The sequence below is a fragment of the Battus philenor genome, unplaced genomic scaffold (genome assembly GCF_028537555.1).
Source record: "Battus philenor isolate CCGP_79_NKW_IND1 unplaced genomic scaffold, ilBatPhil1.0.hap1 SCAF_29, whole genome shotgun sequence".
NCBI lineage: Eukaryota > Metazoa > Arthropoda > Insecta > Lepidoptera > Papilionidae > Battus > Battus philenor.
In genome coordinates this window covers 7409393-7433119 of record NW_027181692.1, presented here as the reverse complement: position 1 = coordinate 7433119, position 23727 = coordinate 7409393, and the positions used below count along the sequence as shown (strand labels likewise).

General features: G+C 38.1%; 2 protein-coding genes across 2 annotated transcripts; both read left to right on the top strand.

Moving 5' to 3' along the window:
* The first annotated feature begins 1150 nt into the window (after nt 1–1150).
* On the top strand, nt 1151–8703 carry LOC137926348 (zinc finger protein Paris-like). Its single transcript, XM_068769952.1, has 6 exons — nt 1151–1345; nt 2748–3056; nt 4213–4353; nt 6645–6770; nt 7352–7474; nt 8403–8703. The coding sequence occupies exons 1-6, from the start codon at nt 1151–1153 to the stop codon at nt 8604–8606; spliced, it is 1098 nt and encodes a 365-aa protein (XP_068626053.1). The 3' UTR covers nt 8607–8703.
* Nucleotides 8704–16195: 7492 nt separating this feature from the next.
* Nucleotides 16196–22668, top strand: LOC137926323 (zinc finger protein Paris-like). Its single transcript, XM_068769925.1, has 5 exons — nt 16196–16405; nt 17677–18192; nt 19417–19542; nt 21317–21439; nt 22095–22668. The coding sequence occupies exons 1-5, from the start codon at nt 16277–16279 to the stop codon at nt 22293–22295; spliced, it is 1095 nt and encodes a 364-aa protein (XP_068626026.1). The 5' UTR covers nt 16196–16276; the 3' UTR covers nt 22296–22668.
* Nucleotides 22669–23727: the final 1059 nt, after the last annotated feature.

Sequence of the window (23727 nt, the reverse complement as noted above, 5' to 3'; positions counted from 1 at the left end):
AAAAAAAATACATGCTGTACTTTGAACTTTATACAATAAAAGCTGTTTATTCGTGGGGTATATGTTCCATAAATATGCCGCAAGTACAGACACCGTGAAAACAGAATGGTTATTTACACGAGATTATAGGGGATACGTTCCGAGGTGACTAAATAAAAAAAAATAATATAATTGAAGTTTTTGAACATTTGATTAATCTTAAGGCTCAAACCCGTGTTTTGAAGAATTTCGTAATAGTCTCTTCCTTGGTGATTTTTAAAAGCTCTTTTAATTTAGACTAACACAGCTTAAACATAAGACTTCGTTCCATTGACAAAAGCTCCTTTGCCATTCTTATACCCTCACTGAGATTTTTCAACATGAATGTCACGTTTCCAGAGCTTTTTAAGCCTTTTTACCATAGAACGGTATAGCGATATTTTAAAATATACTTTATTCTTTGAATTATGAAGTTGATTTCACCCCTTCTTATATCAAAGTCCTCGGCAAAATAATTTTACAATATACTTTAGGCAAAGTGGTCATAAGATCTTTATTACTTTTTTATTAGTCCAATTGACAGCAATTTTAATGAATATTGGGTTGGATATCTATTACAATCCTTTTATAATTATGTATGTACTTATTAGATCCGCGAATAAAGAAATGTTTAACTGCGAAAATAGAAATTGGGCCGAATTTTTTTAATCCGCAAATAGTGAAAACGCAAATGAACAGGTTTATCAAACTTTAATTTTTTAAGAAAGCTCCGAAAAGCCCAAAACAGTTATTTGATAAAAATACAAGCAACTACGAAAGGGCCATGATTTAATGGCCATATTTCTTTCACATTTCATTAGGACTGTCGAAACCGCAAGCAACTAAATATGCAAAAGTTGGTATATTTAAAAGAATGGTATCATTTATTCACCAAAAGAAGTTTTTACATTCCTCACTGCTTAAAATCTGTAATTTAAACAAGTATAACTCAGATGGCAGAAGTCTCTGTATGCAAACCGTAGAAAAAAAGAAGCAGCTGTCAATGTCAATATATTTGTTTTTGTTTATATCGCGGTTGCTTATGTTGAAAATGATGAATAAATACGTTATTATTATTGAATAATAACATAAATCGTATCATTTTTGTAGACATTTTCACGTCTATATAAATATGCTAGCGATTTTACTGTTAAATCGCATGAATGCTCGACGGCGGGCGGCTGCCCGGATCCGGAGGCCCGAGAAAGAGTCGGAAGGTTCTCTCTGCAGGACGTGCTTGAGCACGGAGCAGTTGATGCCGATTTTTGGTAGCAAAGACACTGAGGAGAAGCGGTCATCGGAGTTGCGACTTGTAACGGGTTTAGAGGTAATTTATTAATACACGTCTTTTAAACACATCTATGTTAAGTAAGAAAAGGACCAATATTTAGTCACTTCCGTACATGCAGTTGTAGTCGTGCAACAAAGTGCACTGCCCGCCAGCCCGCTGATAAATGCGTATACGGCAAACAATGCGAATCAAGCGCATGCCACCGCCAAATCACTCAACACTATTTCTACCCTCCACGGAGCATCTTCGGGAGTTATGTAGTGCCAAACACAGAGTGTATATATTACATAGTCACATCTAAATGGCAGGAGAGAGTTATAAAGGTCATGCGATTTTCCTGACTACATCAGCTGCCAATGCTTAATGGCATAAAAGTAGAAGTTTGGTGATTAAGGTCTGGTTTTTAGAATCACGATCGTACCTTCGTAATATTGGTTTTTATTATTACGATCGTAATTAATTTAATTTTCTTTGTGCAGTTTAATTTTTTCATGCTGTAAAGTCCTAATAATGAGAGTGACTTGTCTTGTCTCAACAGGCTTGTTTTTAATAAGCAAAATTGTGTAATTTTGCATTGGGTATGACTTTAGTTTGACTAATTAAGCTTTTCGATAAATTATTGCTATCTCAACGTGTAGGTTGCCACCTCTGTTCACTAGAGTAGTATATAAGCAGATCTGTGTGGCCAAAATGGAAACCATCCTTTAGATACTGGTGTACAAGCTAAGGATGGCAATATGGAGAAGAGATGGGGAAGTTGTTGACAACCATACTTTTTACATGGTTAGAAACCATACTTATAAAACTTGAAATGGTTGAACCAAAGTTTTTTTTTTAATAATGATTGGTTGACTTTAATTTAATTTTAAATGGTTTACAAATTAAGTTAGGCTTAAAGAAACTTAATAAACACTATCATGCAAAAACGTGAGCAAAAAGAAATATAAAAAATTATGATGTATAAACAAATGTATGGATGCTAATGTCTGCCACTAATATATATGTTAAAAAAAGTATGTAAGTACAAGTTATCTCTTCCAGGCATACCCTGCACTGCAGGACTGTATGTAAAACCCAAAGTAAACAGATTTCTGTTAGGAAGATCATAACCAGTTTAAATTCCTCAACAAATGACAGGGGACTTTATTCCTCAATAGTTATTTAACTAGGAAACTGTTTGCTATCCATTGTTTCTACATATAGTACACTTAACTGTATTAACTTATTGCCTAAGAACAAAAGTAATGTGTTCATTACTTCTGTTTTGGAGTTAAGACCATGGGGCACAGCAAAGTAAAGGTCATGGTATCCAGAAGTAAGACTGGATTCTGGCTCCTTCCTACGAGTCCTATTGGCAACTATGTTCTAATGTTTCGCAGACCATTTTTTTGTAAGATGTATTTAAAAATTTTTAAAACACTTTTTTGAATATTTCCAGATAAAATCAAACGATGGTTTGTCACAGAAAATTTGCAAAGCTTGCATTGATGTCATGCAGGCCGCCCTGCTGTTCAGGAAGACAAGTAAAAAAGCGGAGAAAACACTTCTCAGTATCTCATGCGGTATTAAAGTAAAGAAGAAGTACTTGAAGAAGAATGTAAAAAAGAATTCCAGGCTAGAAATAGAGACGGAGGTGGCGAATGATTACTCATATGATTATTTGGACAATGATTTCCCTGCAGACGATGTTTCCGATACACTGAAAATTAAGCCAAGAGATATTGTGAAGACGAGGAAATATAAACAGGTGAGTTTAGACAATTCATACTTACCTGGTAAAGATTGGAAGGTGCAAAGTCTAGACTGTGGTGGATGAAATAACATCTTCAAACCAAAATTTTAATTTTGAGCAGCTAAATATATGTGTAGTGTGTTATCATGATGAAAGAACTTAATCTTATCATTTGCTGGCAGTAGAGATCCCGTTCTATGGTTCGGCCTGATGAATTTTTTTCTTTACTTAACCTTAATTAACTTTATTTATTTACATATATATAGTAGAACACAACATTACATTATAAAATTGAAGTTACACTTATAATAATGTAACTGTGCCAATGTGAGTACTGTTGTTCCTCACACAAGGCTGGTACGCTGGGATGATAAAAGCTCACAATAAAGGTTTTCCAATCTCACCAAATACACTGTATCACCTTATCGCAGGGGGTTTTGCTGGAGCCTGTGAAGTTTGTGATCACTTTTCTATTTTGTGTGTGTCCTAGTATCATGCTCTTTTGTATACACTTTCCAAAGGGGTCAAGAGTGTTATGTGATCAATTTTTAATTCTTCAAGCTACTGCTAAGACAGTACTGATATGCTAATCATGTTCAAGTTCTTAAAAATGGTGTTAATTTTATCTGTATCCGGGCCAGAGTAAAGTGTATTTTTGACATCAAAACTCTATTAGGGGGAGTGGAAAGTAATGTCGCTTTCTCATTTTTAACAAGTTTTTATTTCTAGTTGACAATATATTTACCTTTGTTATCAACCTTTTGCCGTCTAGTATACAAATTAATGCTGTAGTGGTAACAAATCAATCAGTTTTTCTGTAAAATATGTCGACAGAAACGACATTTCTTTCCGGTCTCCCTAATAGAATTGAATAAGCATAAAATCATTTCGTGCTTCTTTTATTGACAATGCTTTTGAAGTATTATTTTAAAATGTATCTAGTTTCTTCTTTAGATTAACTTATTTTGGTAAAAATGAAAAATGGGCCGTTCATAATTCTACTCTTGTTTCTTTTTTCAAAATGTAACCTTTTTAATGTTATCAAATACAGCCAGATACAAATAGTACAGTCAGCAAATAAACTTTTTTCCTGACTCAATTGCATATATTGTTCTATATAAATAGCTTTTGCGTATCTTGTTCCTGTTCGCTAACATCCTAACCTTTTCAGCCTAAGGTAGCTCTGAGCAAGCAGAGGATGACCACTGCCACTGCCACTTCATACCAATGCAACTTTTGCTCCAAGGAGTTCCGGATGAAGGCAACATATAAGGCTCATCTCCGGTTTCATACGCACTATTGCATCTGTGAGGTATGTCATAGATATATTTCTCACCAGTTCATACTCGATAGTTTGAAATGAATTTTGTGAATTAAGACATTATATTAAGATCTGAAAGAGTAAAAAATAGAGATGTTACTTTGCCGTCCATCGCAATGCAAGGAGAGGACTTAGGTAAGACGATCGGGGCCGACGACCTGTGCTGGTTTCCTAAAGTAATAAATATTACCGAATTGGGAGGACTCTGAGCTTCTAGATCGTTAAGGCACTCCATGGAGTGACATGAGGGATTTCCCAAAGAGGGACCTGGACTTAGGGCTATCACTTAAGCTTGTTCCGAGCTTGAGAGATCCAAACCTTGACTTTGTAAAATCCGCCCTTGTAAGGGCGCACGCGACAAATTATAAACATTCGACTGCTAGCGCCATCTATTGACAATAAAATGAAAAGCGTCACGAACGTCATCTAGTGTAGAGTATTAAAAACTATTTTCATACTTTACGACATAGTGCTGTCCGTCAAAAAGTAAGGTAAAAGTAAATTCTTTATTTATTCTTACAAATCATTTTCATCCCCTTCAAAGTATTCCCTAAAACTAAGTATACAGATATGTATATGTAAGTATTCTTGTATGTTGTATGTGTGTGTGTGTAGTAATATATATATTTGTATTGGTATATTTGTAAATGTAAATATTTTTGTATATACTCTCTTTCATGTCTCTCATCTCCATCCAAACGTTGTTTGGTAGAGATCGAGACGCGTCAAGCATTTGACACAAAACATTCTTCAAAATGCTTTGTGTTGAGGCAAATGATATTCCAAAACTATCAGTGAGTATTTTATGGAATCAGGCGTTATTTTGCGGAAGTCCATCCTAAGTAAGAAAAGTACCAATATTTCACCACTTCCGCACATGCAGTGCTGGCGGGCGGTGCACTTTGTTGCACGACTACCATTGCATGTGCGGAAGTGGCTAAATATTAGTCCTTTTCTTACTATCAGTGAGGTCTCTCTTTGATGCTAAATCTCATATTTTTTGGACTTGGCTTCGTCAGTTTTAAATGGCGATTTCAGCTTACTTTTGGATCACACTATTATAATTAAAAAACACTATATAATATATCTAAATTAAATTATTATTATACCTAATTGAGGAGGGTGGTTCCTTTACAAAGCCTTAAAATCAATTACAACATTGTCGTCATGCGCTTAGTATTTTAGCGTTGGCAGCTGTTTTGGTCACCGATTTAGCGTTGCGTGTTTAAAGTAAGACGTTACGATTGGGAGTGATTTTATTTCGAAAAATAACTTCTATTTATGTGTGCGAATGAAGGCGCTCTATTTGGCGTCCCTCTCGCACACTTTAAGAATGGAATTCCGCATAAAACGCGCGTTCGCGGAAAGCCGGTCCTCAGTTGCTGTCGAACGGCATAAGCGCGCGGAGCTGCCACAGTATTACAGTATAGGCTTTATTGACATATATATATACTATACTATACGAAATCGATACGAGGAATTCATTATCATAAAATTAAAAAAGGTAGGCATTTACATGAACTTTTGAATTGTCGATTATTTTAGCACTATAAGAGATAAATACCACCAGCTCGGAATACAGATCTGCCGAGCCGACTAGAAACTCAACAGTTGCTCTTTCTATATAGTCTTCAAAAACCATTATTGTCTGATGATCGTCCTATTATATCAGTGATTCCCAAAGTGGTCTATGTCGACCCCTAGGGGTCTATGACAATCTGCAAGGGGTCTACGTCAGCGAAAAAAATTTGGGGGTCCATGAAATGAAAATGGGAGTCCACGATAGTGGATCTCAACACATACACTGATAGTACCTATTTACTTACATCATACTATCTTAAAATATCAAAACATTTACATTATTTATAAAAGTACCGATGAACGAAAAAAAAATATTATACATGTTTATAAAATTGTCTAAGTTGTAGGATGTTGGTATTCGCTTTTTGGTCGCAATACATTTTGAACTTGTAAAAACCTGAGAGTCGCAGTCTCAGAGCTTCGCTATCTTGCACTGACTAGTTTAATTCGTCACTCTATAAATATGAATTTGGGACAAACAAAATTTACAGGAAATCAATATCAGGTAAGTAGGGGGCTACCCAACACGGAAAAACATGGCAAGGGGTCTACGTCACAAAAAAGTTTGCGGAACTCTGTTTTATACAAAGTCCTATAGGGATACATGATGCTTTGCATTACTTGCGATACATGCGATTGCTGCATAAAAGGTCTATAACCTTTTATGCAGCATCATCAGGACAGCATCTCTTGGCTGGCAGGCATGTGGGAAGCGCTGCAGGAACCACAACCAGCTACAGGAGCACAAACGCGCACGCCACGGCCTGGGCCGTATTCACAAGTGCGCCTACTGCGAATACAGCTCCGCCACCAAGGAGGCTCTGACGGTAAGTAAATCCTCATCATGTCAACCGATAGACGCTTGCAAGGCTTTGTATGTCCAACAGTGGATCTCCTATCCTTGGGCTGAGATGACTTCTCTGGAATGGGGGTAACGTAAAATGTCCACTAACAAGGTTGACAGACGAACTTTAAGGTCGGAAGACGCTGGATGTAGGCCTCTCTCAACTGAACCTATTGGTAACCTATGAGGAATAAGTCCAACTGTGGACGGTATACTACTCAAATGATAAAAATACGTAACGTTGTCATGGAGGGGGGGGGGGAGGGGGGAAGTAGGACATTCACCCATAAGTTTGATTATAAACTTTGTCAAGGACTTTGGGAGATGCCGAATGCACTGGACCTATTGGTAATCAATGGAGGTGGCATATGTGTAACTGTGGATGCCAACAAAAGTAATGTTTTCATAGGGGAGAAAAGTGGGCCGTTAACCCACAAGGTGGACTATCGACTTTGTTCTGGACTTCTGGAGGCGCCGAATGCACCAGATTTATTGAAAATGTATAGGGGAGGCAAATGTTCAGCATTGGAGGTTCTACCGCTGAATGATTTGGATGATCATCAGATCCACGAGCGACGGCATACGGGTGAGCGGCCGTATGTCTGCGACCACTGTGGCGCGACCTTCCACAGGCGCTCCAACCTGGTACAGCACATCGCCATACATCTACCCGAGAAAAACTTCCAGGTGAGATTGCCTCCTTTTTTCCATATCTTGATACTCGAAAGTCGATAGATTTAGCCCGGGTACGCCCCCACTATGTGGATCAACGACCCAGTCAAGATCGTGGGTAGTTTCTGGGTACATCGCAAGATCAGTCATTGTGAGATGTCTATATCTTGCAGTGATCTATCAGCTGTCATGATATCTTCATTTGTTCTTCTCAATTTACTACAGTTCTTTATTCCAATATTTGAATGGCTCATACAGCCAGGTATCCATCACACATGTTGCCATCATTTCTTCATCATTTTAGCCGATAGACACCTGCAAGATATACTCCACCCCCAAAGATCGCCACGATCACCGGTCTTTTGCTGTCACCACGTCCAGCTCATGGTCGCCACTCGACACCCTTGTCACGTCAACAGCCTCCTCCTCCATCTCCATTTCTTGTTACTGTTCGTTCTTCGCAGCTTTACTGGTTTCTATTTTCCAATCAACATCTATACCAAATAAATCATTGTCGATAATTCAGTACTATTCCTTTTTTTGCCCATCTTTATCAGGTAACCCATAGTGTCTGATATCTCCATTCCTTGCTGACATTCTTTCTCCTCAACTTCTTTCTTTTTCTTCTTTGCTCTTATCTATTTTACTGATTTACTCGTAGAGCCATCCTCAAGAGATATTCCTTGCCACCATTCTTTTCGTGTCTTTGTCTAGTTTCAGTTGACTTTTTTTTTCCTAGCGCTATTTGTTCTCAGATTTTTAACTACGTTTCTTCTATACCAAATTCTATTACGAATTTTCCATATATAAAAGTGTCTCTAGAAGAATTCAAATAGAGAAGAATTAGTAATGTAGCATGTTTTAGAGTGATTATACAGGTTGAAGTTTTTAAATACAGCCATTCAGTCGAATATCAAGTAAAGTGTGTAAAACTGTATTTCAGTGTGACATGTGCCCGAAAAGACTGAAGTCACGCAAGTTCCTGCAAATACACAAGCATAACGCGCATACGGGAAGACGATATGGTTACCTATGTCCTGTCTGCGAGCATCGATTCGAAAAGCCAAACAAGGTTCGTGCTCACACGCGCCGCGTGCATGGTCTACCTGATGACGCACATGCTGCGATCGTACGCGTGCAGCTCTGAGCTCCAGATCTTCAAGTCCACCTGTTCGGAAATTTCCCAGACAGTGGAAACAGACGCAAGGAACTTACCTGGATTATTAAATAGACCATAGATGCAAGGCATAAGCTTTCCCCAAAGATATCTATGGGGGGATATATCATCACCACGCTTGGCAAGCGGGTTGGAGATCGCGGTAAGGTATTGTGGTATGTAGAGGGCGCTGCTATACATCTGTAAACTTGTTTGTGAGCAGTGGCAATATAATTAATGGATTAAGTGTTAATACACTAATACCTCGCTTTGCGTCGTTTCGTTTTGCGTTTTTTTCGAAGTTACGTCGCTGCCAAATTAGTACTAATTTTCACTGTGCGTCGTCGGATTTTCGAGGTTGCGTTGTTTTGGGTTGGAGTCTTTAATTTTTTTGGAAATTTTCTTTTTTTTTTCTAAAAGATGGCATCACTTTTGTTTCTAATTGCGCTATGTCATCAATACTCGGGGATTATCTTTCTAATTAAAAATCAACGTAATTTGAATACAGTTTTATTTTCACTTTGTTTTGCCAATTTTAGAGTTCAGTTTCAATTACGTAGTGTGTTGTGTTTTTAAAAGAGAATAATAAATTTATATAAATTTTGACGTGTTGTTTCTGGTAACGAAAAAGGTAAATATTAATCCAATTTATTTATTGGCAGAGTTATATTATTTTTGTTTTTTAAATGTACAAATTTGTTCAATTTTCTTTTTAAGAAGTAGTATTTTCGTAACCCTGGAACCGATCTTCGATCTTTACATGGTTTGCTATAGAAAATCTTAATTCACTTTGCGGCGTTTCAATTTGCATCGTGTTTTTTTGGAACGTAACCACGACGCAAAGTGAGGTATTGGTGTACATAAAATTGTTCTCCGGAAATCGAACCCGCGACCTGCGATCCCAAGTCTTAGTTCTCTACCTCATGGCTGCCACTCCCCATCCTTCCACTATTTATTTAAGTAATATAAAATTACATGTTATACATTGAAATTGCTTAAAGATTACATTATATCAAAGGTGTGTTTCTATATCCTTTTTAAGCCGACGATCAGGCCCGGTAGGTGATAAGCGCGGGCTATTTATGCGTTCCGCCTGCATGGAGATGAGTACGGCCGGTGAAAGCGAGGGCGGATCGGACGCTTCTCGCGCATCGGCTGGACCTGGCGAGCCCTCAAGGGCCGGTAAGAGGAAGTCCAATCCCCCGAGCCCTGGCACTATGGCCGCAAAATATGTGGCTGCTTCTGCTCAGGAAACCGAAGGCACGGAAACGGTCGACGGAACCGACAGTGAGGAGGAGGGACTCTTCGACCCCTCTGTGCAGCCATCGCGCACTAGGTCGAAGAAAGGGCTTCCGCGTCAGGAGCAGTTGTCTCGCGAAATGCGAGTGTGTGCTGATCCCCGGCAACACGCAGAGGCCAACCTCCTGGCTATCGAGAAGGTGACAGACCGGTCCAGAAACCTCAAGGGCAACCACGTGTGTGGCCTGAGGCTCGTTGCTCGGAACGTCAAGAGGGCATTGGATGAAGTGTCACACAGGACAGCTGGCGACGCCACCGTCGAGAAGCTGGAGCAAGAGAACGCAGAATTGCGTTCACAGCTTTCCAGCCTTTCCGCGAAAGTGGAAAGCCTCACGGTGAAACTCCGTCGCCTCCGTGGAGCAGGCCAAGGCAGCTGCCCCCCCCCTCGCCTCCGCGGGCCCGGCCGGCACCAGTGCCAGTGACGCCCGCGTCAACCGAAGAGGGGCTCATGCGTCGCATTGGAGCCCTCATCGAGTTGAAACTGGCTGCCTTCGAGGCCAAACTGTTCCCCGACTGGGCAATAAAGACACCGTTGGATGCCAGTAGGACTGGACCACATCCGACACAGTCGGCCGTCCCTCCCGAGGCGCTCGAATCGCCGCAGCCTCCGCAAGCACCGCCGGCATCGCAGCCGCCGCGACGGCGGCGGTCTAGGCGCCCCGGGGGGAAGACTGCGCCTCCACCTGTTGCGGAGCTGCTTCCAGTGACGTCTTCGCCGCCGCCAGCGTCCGGCGACCACGACCCAGAGCACCTAGGCTGAGGTCGCCGGAAAAACCAGAACGGCGCCACGGCCCGTGCCTCATCCAAGTGCTAAACCGCCTGCCGCACCCAAGAGCCGCGGGACCAAGAAGGCGAAACGAGCTCCCACTACGGCAGCCGTGACGGTGACGCTGCCGGAAGGCTCCACCTCCTCCTACGCGGAGATAGTAAGGGCGGCGAAGGCAAAAATACGGCTGGTGGACCTCAGCATCGAGACTCTTCGCCAAAAACGTGCCGTGACTGGAGCGCTCCTCTTGGAGATCAGTGGAGAGGATTTTGGCCGAAAAGTAGACGACCTAACGGCGAGGATGCGTGAGGTCCTTCGCGATGTGGCGGTCAAGATCGGCCGCCCTGTCAAGATGAGCGAGATCTGCTTAAGGGACCTCGACGACGCCGTCAGTCCGGGCGAGGTCGCGGAAGCAGTGGCAGAGGCGGGCGGCTGTTCGGTGGACGACGTCAAGGTCGGGGACGTCCACCGAACAAACATGAGCATGGGCATCTGCTGGTTGCGGTGCCCGGTCGAAGTAGCCCATGCTCTGGTAACTGCGGGGCGCGTGCGTGTGGGCTGGGGTTCGGTGAGGGTGGCACCCTTGGAACCCAGACCCGTGCACTGCTTCCGGTGCCTAGAGACAAACAAGCCAAACACCGAGTCAGTTGGCACTAACCGATGTAACATTACTTCTGAGGAAGCCCCGTGGAGTGGTGAAACACGTGTTGAGTGAATTAACAGTGGTTGTTGTGTAATTCGCATTGTTTGCCGCACGCGCATTTATCAGCGAGCTGGCGGGCGGTGCACTTCATTGCACGACTACTGCTGCATGACGGAAGTAGCTATATATTAGTCCTTTTTTTACTGATATACTATTGGTTGATTTGGCGATCCCCATATATTTTTGACAATTTCCTTTAATTATACGGTTTTTAATAACATCTGGGTTTCTATAGTAAAAGCGAGTACTACGGATGAAAAACTCCTTGGTCTAGCACATAGATGGCCCTAGTAGTATCCCCTTCACCTTTTCAGTTACGTTCAATTATTTCACAAGTTATTGTCCAAAGAGTGAAGATTTTATTTTAAAAATCATGTATCAAAAACAATTTGGTGTTTTAATTTTACAGTGTCTTTATTGGAAAAATACTCTTCAAGGAAAGGAATCGCTTTAAAATTGTTATCATTGTTCTACATAAGCGATATACGAATAAATTACCTTCACGAATTAAAGTAATTTTGACCAAAAAATAAATCTATTTTTCTTTTTTAGGCCCGGGATTTCTCTGCCCATATGTTTTTATGGCTTCCGCTTTTGAGGGCCTCTTTCTTTTCGTTTCCTGTGGAATTTATTGGACATAGACATCCTTCTTGATTCCTTTTATTTTTTATCTTTCTTTCTTTTTATTATTTTTCAATCTCACTTCGTGAATTTACATTTTACATTCAAATTTTAATTTTCTTTATATACAAGCCTTTGCGCAGTTAACCAGACATTGTACATAGAATGATAATGTTACGTACTGTGGGTTCTAACTCGGAATGAAACACCACTGGTTCACAAGGAGTCCTTTATTTACAAAAATGGTCACCCTACTTTAAACATAAAGCATACTTTCACTTAGTCCAAACTACGCTTCCAAATCGCTCAAGAAATAACTTGCCAAATAGTCACTTTGTATCACTGATCGTAGATCTTAATCTTATAACTCGTAAAACAATACTGAACTGTCGACATGGGGAGTACACCTATTTATACTACGGAGAAGGTTTTAGTAAGTTCGAGATAGTACTCGATTAGAATTTCCGAGAATCTTACACAAAAAATATATAAATAACTTCAAGGTCACTCATTTTTACGACACTTCTTGATCCTAGGGTTCAGTGTTTATTGTTTAGCGGGTTCTGTAACTCGTGCTTTGTAGCAATAAGCTTTTTAAAATTGTGGGATACCTTACCGTAGCACTGTTCCATTGGCTGCTAATATTTAAACTACCTTCTAAATCTCAATTTTAAGTTGACTTTTTCTTTGAAAGTTATTTTACTTTAGATGTTAAAAGCAGTACCTGATGCAATGTAATGTACACTAAACCTTTAGTAGCCTGATTTACAAAAGTATTTTTTTAATATTACTGTGTTTGCTTGAGGGTCTAGATCAGTGATTCCCAAAGTGGTCTATATCGACCCCTAGGGGTCTATGACAATCTGCAAGGGGTCTACGGCAGCGAAAAAAAATTGGGGGTCCATGAAATGAAAATGGGGGTCCACGATAGTTGATCTCAACACATACACTGATAGTACCTATTTACTTACATCATACTATCTTATATTATCAAAACATTTACATTATTTATAAACACTATACATTACCTATGAAGTAAAAAAATTTAATATATATGTTTATAAAATGGTGTAAGTTGTTGGATGTTGGTATTCGCTTTGTGGTCGCAATACATTTTGAACATACACTAAACTTCACCACAGTTAGAAATTTACAGGAAATCGATATCAGGTAAGTAGGGGGTCTACCCAACACAGAAAAACATGGCAAGGGGTCTACGACACAAAAAAGTTTGGGGAACTCTGGTCTAGATGAAGGGAAAAATAGATTTTTTTTTTAATTTCGTTGTTAAGAATATTATACAACAGTAAAATACGTACAGCCAATCTATAAAAAAAAAAAACTAATAGTAATGTGAACATTCGGTTTAAAAGATTGGTATCAAAATTGAAACTAGGCTATTAAGGGTTAAAAATAAGTCAGTATATATAGTATTTAAATGTATGTATGTGCACGTCGACCAACCGCTACTTGTTTTTCTTTTCACACTATGGTTGTCTGTAAGAAATTGTCACCAAATATTACCGCCAATTGTAAGCTTTTTTAATTATTATGCAAATATGTATTTATTTTTAATATTTTTTTATGAACACGAACGATCCGGCTTTCGGTCACAATTTTATCTGTGGTCGTTATTATAAAATAATCTATAATGTATTCAATATAGCTAAATAATAATTATTTATAGATAAACAATATGAAGTTTTATTTAACAATGAGATTTATATATGTTGGAACTTGCTTCGGACGGCGTCGACAGATGGCGCTGAATGTTTTTACAACATCTACGACACTACGCATCAAGCCTCCGTCGCAGTAGTATGTGCACACTGACTCGTACTTGGGACATCGTTGCCCGCGTTCAAGCGAGGGTCATGGTGGGCCTGCGTCTCCTGACACTTGAGCTGTCCTCGATTCGCAAACCTACATTAAGCAGTCACAACACTATACACCTAGGTCTTCGACAACGAGGATATTTCTCCCGAACGTCACGCAGGCTTATCGCGTACTGCGCCGGGTGCAGCTGGGCACGGTACTACTCCAGATGTTCACGGGGTACGGAAGATTCTCAGAGTAAGAAAAGGACCAATATTTAGCCACTTCCGCACATGCAGTGGTAGTCGTGCAATGAAATGCACCGCCCGCCAGCCCGCTGATAAATGCGTATGCGGCAAACAATGCGAATCACACAACCGCCACCACCAAATTACTCAACGCGTGTTTCACCCCTCCACAGGGCATCTTCAGGAGTTATGGTACACCGATTAGTGCCAAACACAGAGTCATGTGCATGTGCGGAAGTGGCTAAATATTGGTCCTTTTCTTCCTTAGGATGGACTTCCGCATGGTAACGCCTGATTCCATTAAATATGATTCTCTGAGTACCTTCACCGGTTTAAGCTCAAGAAGAGTCGTGCTTCTGTGGCCCAGTGTTGACCGTGCTGCACCTGGTCACCGGCTGTTCCAGATATTCGAGGAAACGAAATAATATGGAAGTTGAGGTAGGTAAGAGAATTGAAGCGGGGAACATCGCCTCCTAGCTGGGCGATGAAAAGAGTCACCCCCCGTTTTTAAAATTCGCCAGTAGGGTGACGAAAGTGGTGATAAACAAAAATAAATGAACATAGGGTCGGGTAATATCGGAAATGTAAATAAATTAAAATAAATGTAAATAATGTTTAGGAACCTAGAACCAGAGGAAAATTATAAATATGTGAAAGTAACGAAAATAATGTAGGAGGTAAACTATTCGAAAACATAAATTATAAAATAAAAAGATAAGAACCTAATGTAAAATTTTGGGAGCGGAAGCAAAAGAAGAGAAAGAATGAGACAGGTAAGAACGGGAATGATATCGTGAAGAATGTTAGGAGAGAAAATAAATATGTCGAAAAAATTTAATTTCGTTAATATATTTAATGGTGGTATCAAGTAAACATTATTATACTTTTTATGCCCGAATAAAACGCACTGACACACGAAACGCACCCGGGAGTCACCAAACGGTGCACGGCCCTTACAGGACGGGCACGCCCGCTGCCGACTACGCTCCAGCTAATGATGTCTACCAATTCACATCACTACAGAGTAACACCGATAGCGAAACACGGTCTCACAAATTCTCAGGGTGACAAAAGAGGTTTAATACATTTAATTACACTAACCAAGCATCCGAAAAATCGCGTATTTCGCGACACGGGCGAAAGAGAACGCACTACAATACTTCTTGCCTTGTTTTTTGTGGCTGACGGTTTTTAATTGTTAAATAGTATTTTCCTAGTTATAAGAATATATATAACGTTACTAACATTTTGGAAGGCGTTAGCGCTTTGAGAAAAAGTGGGAAGAAACTCCAGAAAGTTCTAGAATGTTCGTCGCAATGACTTCGCTCAAAACGTAACATTAGTCATGGCAAGCGGGTACACGCTTGTACGCATCGTTTATAAGTTCTTTATTTGGTTAAAACAAAATTTGGTTGATTGCGGCTGTTCCAACCACTATTTAATAGTTTAACAAGCATAGACATCAAAGATCAGAATGTGAACAATGAAAGATTTTGTGAAGTATGTAAAAAAATAATTGTGAGGGAAGAAAAGAAAAATACCACAAACAAAACAAGGGGAACGAGTAAAAAAGCACACACACCATAAGCCGTATTACGTCCCTTTGGACATCTGAACAAGTGATGAAATTTTCGAAATGAAATATACAAGTTTGTATGTAACAGACGCTTGAGTTTCTTAAAATATTATCTGTATATGTTGTTTCATAAAGTTAAGCCACTATTTCAGTTCTTCTTTGACAAAAGTAGATAAATTTTTAAGGAACCTGTTTACGAAGTGTTAAATTAAAAATTACCAAGAATAAATTGTCTAAAATTACACACAGAAGACTGCGGGATAGCTATTATTTAATCATTAAATATTTATTTATTCTTGGATATACTGTTTTATAAGTTTTTATAAAAAAAATCTTTTTAAGTTTCAAATAGTTTAACTAAAAGCAAACTTAATTAAAATTTGTTATAATAACTAATTTATTATCACTTTATATATATATAAAATATCCTAATATTTGAATTCTTTTATACTTTTCATTTATATTTATATAAAAATTAAGTATTATTCATGTTAGAGTATAATCTGTCAATTTTTTTATCTGTGCATCATAAGCGAGTAATGTCTATCTCCAAACAATAACATTCTGTTTTATTTTGTATATATTTGTATTTAATATTGTATTTGAATTAATGAACACATTTAAGTGTATAAAATGTCTGATTCGTTCCCCTGGACCTGCTGCAGAACTTGCCTCAGCACTAGTTCCCTACATCCGATATTCGCTCGCGCCGAACACAGCGAAAAATATTCCAATCTGATTATATTAACAACTGGAATTAAGGTAAATTTAAATAATAGCCACCGTTTGAATGAAACACCAACTAATAAATATTATAAAAAATGCCCTTTATGTTAAGATAAATTATATTTACATGTATATTTGTTTAAAAATATAAGTCGACAATTTTTTTTATTAAATCATACGTAAATATTTAGACAATCGTGTCCTTGTACATTCGGCCTTGTTACAGCAGGTGATGCGGAGAACATATCGTCTATAGAGACTAAAAATTCTAAAGTAAAGAATTCCAACCACAAAATTTATAGATCACCTTGTGTAGAAAGTCTCTGAATTCAGACCAAATCCTCCCGGCCTCATTGAAAATATATAGAGTGTTCAGTTCAGAAATGGACACACTAGGGCTAAAATAATAAAGCTTGCTTACTTATGTCAAATCACCATATGTAAAGTGATTACTCTGAAATATGTTAATGTAACATACTTTATTTTTCTTTCTTATTGTAATGCCATGGGTCAGTAACTTCTGGTAGTAGAAAGTCTGCAGTGATATATAGTGAACACAAACTAATTTCAATATGTAGTTTTTTGAATGTTTAAAGATGTTTTTTCCTACAATACTATTACATTATTCATTACTTGATTTTTTGATATGGTATATCATAAACCTGAGCAATACACTCATAATAACCCTGTCCTGAGTTTCCGGCACAGAACCCGTCATCACACTACCAATTGGTAAGGCCAGATTTCTAATAGTGGAGCGCACTAGAAGTCAATTCAAAAGCAATGGATGAGCCATGAGGAGTGACAACAAGAGGCAATGCCTACCATAAGCTGCCAGCTCTCTAACCCCCTGCTCCAGCTGTTGAGACCCTGAATGCATCATGGTTTTTTAACAAATATTTATTCACATTAGGCATTATGGACAGTCCTTTGTGCAGAGCATGTCTGGAGGAGGACGAGACTGCTGCTCACGTACTGCTTTGGTGTATGGGACTAGCACCCTCAGGACTATCCGTCTTAGATCACTGAAGTGCCTCCCAGAGTTCTCCAGCAACATCAAGGGTCTGCTGGGAATTCTCGAGGAGCTGGGTTGGTTCGATTAAGACCAACTGCTACGCAAAATAAGCACATTGTCGGTTAGTTGTGGAAACCAGCCAGCTGAGACAAGACGAGACAGACCATGTAGAGATATACCCAGTGGGGAATCTCTTACCACAGTATCATCAACATATCTGTTCACGGAACTGATTGTAATATGATAAAAAAATTGTAAGTTGATACATTAAAGTAATTTTTATCTATTTCAGGTAGAAATAAACGACAGTCTACCAAAGGAAATGTGTTCAATATGCATTGGATTTATAAATGAGTGCATAAAGTTCCGGAAACGTTGCAAAGACGCACAAAAAGTATTTGCAGATGTTAAACTAAATGATGTGAAGCCGGAACATGAGTATCATCTTAAAATAGAATATGATAGCACCGAAATAGATATATCAGAATTATTACCTCCCGAAGAAGACTTGAAGGATTATGACAATATCATAGATACATTGAAGTGTGAAACAGAACCTTCGTCAGATGATAAAGTAGATGATATTGTAAATATAACAGAGACTAAAGAATCAAAGATAAGTAGGAAAATAAAGAAAACTCCAAAGAGGAGATCAGTGAAGAGCAAAGATAAGAAAGAGTGCGAAAAAGAGAGTAAGATTGACAGTAAACAGGAGGTAGAGTGTGAGTTTTGCCACAAGATTCTCACATCGAAGCTATCACTGCGGAATCATTATAAAATACATACCGGATTTGATTTTGTTTGTGAGGTATGTATACAGGATGATTGTTTAAAGTTGTAAAAACTTTAAAGGGGTACATATACCTCATTTGCCAATTACGGTACAACCTGTCAAAAATTCAACGGCTTCAAAATTAATAATGTATCAATAATATATTAAGAAAAAGTGTTTTAAAAATTCTGATTACTGCATATGGGATATTGTTTTCTTCTTATATAATGAAACTGGGATACTAGACTTGTATTATGTTGTCTTGTCTTGTCTCATGGAGTGAATTAACCAAGTGGCACTGTGCTCATTTTGCATTGATGTTGGCCAAAATTCTTCGAGAAATGCCAGCAGACCCTTGGTGTTATCAGCGATCATTTGGAGGCACCTTGGTGGTCCAAGATGAGTAGCCCTGTAAGGTGCTACCCCTGCATGCAGGGCAGTAGTCTCGACCTCCTCTGCACAAAGGACTGTCGGTAACGCCTAATGTAAATAGATGTTTGTTAAAAAGACCATGATGGTCAAGACAGACAGAGTAGGGTGTTAGAAAGTTGGCAACTTACAGAAAGCATTGCCTATTTTGCTTGTCGGCATTCCTCACTTTGTTGACTCCTAGTATGCTCTGATACTAGAGATCTGGCCTTTCCTATTGGTAATGGGATGAGAGGCTCTGGTCTGTAAACGACCATGATGGAGCCTCTCTGAGCCAATTCATCTGCAGCATCATTGCCTCTGGAGTCGCTTTGACTTTTTATCAACTGTAGTGTTATATCATGTTTATATTTCCAATATGGGTCATGTATCTTCAAAGACAGTAATGTCGTTTCTGTCGACATATTTTATAGAAAAACTGACTGATTTGTTACCACTCCAGCATTGATTTGTATACTAGACGGCAAAAGGTTGATGACGAAAGTGATTATATTGTTGATTAGAAATAATAACTTGCTAAAAATATAGTTGTGTGAATTTAACTTAAGAAAGCAACATTACTTTCCAGTCCTTCTAATATATATACATATATCTTTTTGTAGATAGAGAATGAAAAATGTTTTTTCAAACATACAAATGCAAGAATGGAACATCATTTTGATACAAAGTAGTATCAGATTGAAATCTTCTGTGGTAACATTCTCTAACTTTAAGCAATAAGGTTTCTAAACACATTCAGATCTCACATGAGCCCATAATAAACAGGTTGTTACAAAGCTAATATGACAAATATGGGACATCTGTATGCTAAACCAACAATATACGTTCCAGCACTGCGGAAAGAAGTTCATAACACGACGTCTTCTGCTAATGCATTGTCGTGCCAAGCATGGATACGAGAAGACAGACAAGTGCTCCTTCTGCGACTACAAAGCGTCCAATGCGGAACAGGTGAAGGTGAGTTGAATGTTTATTCTTCAATATAAGGCATTACTTTAACCCTTAAATGCATTTTTTAATTTTTACACATAAGCCATGCATTTAAGGGTTAATTTTTATTTTAATAATTATTAGTTATTTTTATAGCGTTTTCTTTTAAGGTATTTTATTATGGTAGTGGTTTTTGGGCTATATTTAACGAAGAAACTAGAAATTCTCTTAGAGATGTCTTTAAAGAAATTGGCATTCTCTTGTTATATTACACATATTATTTATGTGCAATCATATAAAATCTTATATGTAAAATATTGACAGTTATATGATAAATGTAATAAATAAAAATAAAGTAAAAAGTTAGCCAATCCTACATGCGTTTGAGTGTATGTATATACACCAATACCTCGCTTTTCGTCGTTTCGTTTTGCGTGTTTTTTTGGAAGTTGCGTCGCTGCTTAGTTAGAACTAATTTTCACTGTGCGTCGTTAGATTTTCGAGGTTGCATTGTTTTGGATTCGAGTCTTTAGTTTTTTTTGGAGTTTTCTTTTTTTCCTAAAAGATGGCAACACTTGTTTCTAATTGCGCCATGCCATCAAAACTCGGGGATTCCCTTTCTGACTAAAAATCAACGCAATCTTAATACAGTTTTATTTTCACTTTGTTTTGCTAATTTTAGAGTTCAGTTTCAATTATTGTGTTGTGGTTTTTTAAAAGAGAATTATAAATTTATATAAATTTTTACTTGTTGTTTCTGGTTACAAAAAAGGTATATATTATTCCAATTTATTTATTGGCAGAGTTATATCATTTTTGTTTACTTTGTTCAATTATCTGTTTAAAAAGTAGTATTTTCGTGACCCTGGATCCTATCTTCGATCTGTACATGGTTTGCTATAGAAAATCTTAATTCATTTTGCGGCGTTTCAATTTGCTTCGTGTTTTTTTTTGGAACGTAACCACGACGCAAAGTGAGATATTGGTGTATAATAAAGTTCTATGAGTAAATTATTAAATAAATCTTATAGCGTTCTAAAGGAACTTGGTTTGTAGGATCATTTACATGATTGATGTTATAATGTACACATGTGAAAAAGAAACTTAAATTTCATTTAAATAAGAGAATTTTTTTTTTATAGCCCGATTTGCTGATGCTAGCTTACTACTTAGTGTTAAAATTATCTAATATTCAAAAGGTCTACTCAAATAGAAACATTTTGAATTTAAATATCTGTACAAAATATGTCAGATCCAGGTTTCTGAACCAGTTATTAACTATATTTCACAAGTATTATTAATACAAAAATTTATATTAAGATGTCCAAATATTTCAAGATAACAGTGGTAGCGCAGTGGTGAAAACTGTGACATAAAGGTCGCTGGATCAATTCCCTGGAATTAATTATATGGGATTACCACTGCTTACAATCAAGCTTCAAGAAGATGGACAGCAGCATCCTCTGCGTACCATAATACCACATACTATCACCATACGAAGAGTGGTTATTATGGTATATCCCATAGATATCTCTGGGGGAGCCCTATGCCTTGCAGTGGGTGTCTGCGTCCTGAAACGACTTCAAGATATTAAGAAGTTCAGGATTTCTCTCTGATGTAACTGGTTATGGAGTTGACATTATACTCTATAGCACACCATAAGACATCCACTCGCAAGGTGGAAAACAATGTTATGGTCATTGGGAAATGTTTGATGCAAGTCACTTCTGACCTGGGGGATGCTAGAGGGGGATAAGTAGATGTTTAAAGTGATAATAGAGAAAAAGAATTTCTCCATCAGATCCACGAGAGACTTCATACCGGTGAGAAGCCGTTTGCGTGCCAGGAGTGTGGTGCAGGCTTCCACCGGAAGAGCAGCTACCTCCAACACATTGCGATACACCTACCAGAAAAAACTGTCCAGGTAAACTAATGGAATATGTGCTTTTTGCTGAAGTTTCTTCTGCCACCTCTTCGCTCAACGCTCTTTCCATAGTGACAGTAGTGTTATTTGCCTGCAGCAACTGTCCAAGTCAAGGTTAGGCCTTCTGGAGCGCCATTGAGTAGAATTGCTAAGCGGGTATGTAGCGGACCAAGTCAAGGCTTCCTTGAGAGCCTTCCAGCTTCACTACTTATAAGGCCTTAGGGTAGGCCCACTCTGCTCCCTGCCACTTTAAATCCGCGAAATTTGAAAATGCCATTTGGGCACCAGTGATAGTTCGGTCCAAAAAAACATATGTCCACCTGATAGTAAAGATATACCAACTTAAAGGAATTTGTATATGTATATGTACAAGCATAAACGACTTCTAGAATTTTAAACTTAAAAAAAATAGTTAGACATATGATTTCATGGATTTTGTATTATAATAGATTTAGGTCGATTTAAAGCAGTCCAAAATATAATACAACCTTGATTTTTATGTATAGCATGGGTAGAAAGATTTTGTATTTCTAAAGCCTTGTTCAATAGTGTAGTATCTTGTAGATTATATTGTTACATGACATTCTAGTTTGATTTTCAAAAGTATAAATCATATATCTTCAGTGTTGCCATTGACGTGTGTTTGTGTGTCCAGTGCGCGCAGTGTCCTGCATTATTCAAGTCCGTCACGCTGATGCGTATCCATGCAGCCCGGCATAGGGCTCCGCGATATGCCTTTCGCTGCGCCCTCTGCGACGGGCGATTCGCCCGCCGACGCAACGTGGCGCGCCACCTGCAGCGGGTACACGCGCTGCACCCTGACCAGCTTCACATACAGCGGCTCAAGCTGCCCTAGCCATCTGCTTCTTTTTGGTCTCGGATAAATCTTCTGGATGTTCAAGTCATCATGCCTCTGAGGGAAGAGGAGGGTAATGCCTCGTGGTCATCCTCTGCGAGGGACCCAGGTATTTTCAAAAGCCTTGTGAAAGGTTTAACTGTACTGACGTAACAAGAGATCACAGCTGCACTGACGTTAAGTGTCACGTTTATGTCAAATGTCAAGTTTTCCCGCCAAATGTTCAGTTTGACAGCGGCCAAAAACTATTAATTTTTTATCTGTAATCAGTGTTGCTAGTTATATTTGCATTTAAATAATTGTGTAATTAGTGAAAAATAAATGTGATATTAGATTTAATTAAACAACGATTGTGGAATAATTTTATTGTATCCGACCCCGCCTAAATATTATTCAATAGATTAATTTATACTTTTAGAAATGTAGTTTTATTTATCTCTCATAGTTTTACTAGTGATGATACAGGATGATTAGAAATTGGTGGAATTACTTTGAATGGGTGATTGTATCCAGCATGCCCGGATTTAAAAAAAATAAGAAACTTAAGACAAAAGACAACACTTTTTTTTTCTTATTATGATCATCCTTGATGTAGAATTGTAAAGAAATGGATGCAGTGTAAAACATTTGAAAATATTTTTATTTATACATTTAATATAGTTTTATAACGCGTGCACATTACAAAGTGTCGTATTAAAACATTCTAAATAAAATAAGGGTCAACCAGCACACTCTTTACAAAATGTCACCACTTTTTTGGTAGTTTTTTTTTCAGTTATTTTTTAATAACAAATTTTGCAAAATATTCTCACATTTGGAGAATTTCCCGGCATTGCTTTTCATTCGTGTCTTAATATTTTCAGCAACCTTTCATGTTGAAAAATAGAACCTTCGGCTTCATAATCGCGAAATATAGTTATTGTATTTTTACACCTATAAGGAATCAACCCTTACAATACTACCTTAACATAATTTAATATGACAAAATTTGTTTGGCCAATATGATCATTGTAATTTAGAAACCCTTGTTCACAATGACCAGTTCTAGTCTTTCTATTTAATTTTCTAATTCACTATGATTAAGCTTCAACAGTATTGACGAGGATCATGTTAGATTATAATAGAAAAGAAAGCAGTGTTCACATCGACAAGATCAGGTCTTTCAGGAAATACTGGTTTTCTTATTTACAATGATCAAACTTGATCATTATTTACGGGAATATTTCAGATTATTATAAATTAGAAATGTGTGTCCACACTGACCTCGTGTATCTCTCGTATTTTGATTTAAAACTATAACTATGTCACCACTATGATAGTTTTTTTGCAATTATTTTTAATAACAATTTTTGCAAAATCTTCACATACCTTTTGAGCATTTCCCGGCATTGCTTTTCATTCGTGTCTTAATATTTTCAGCAACCTTTCATGT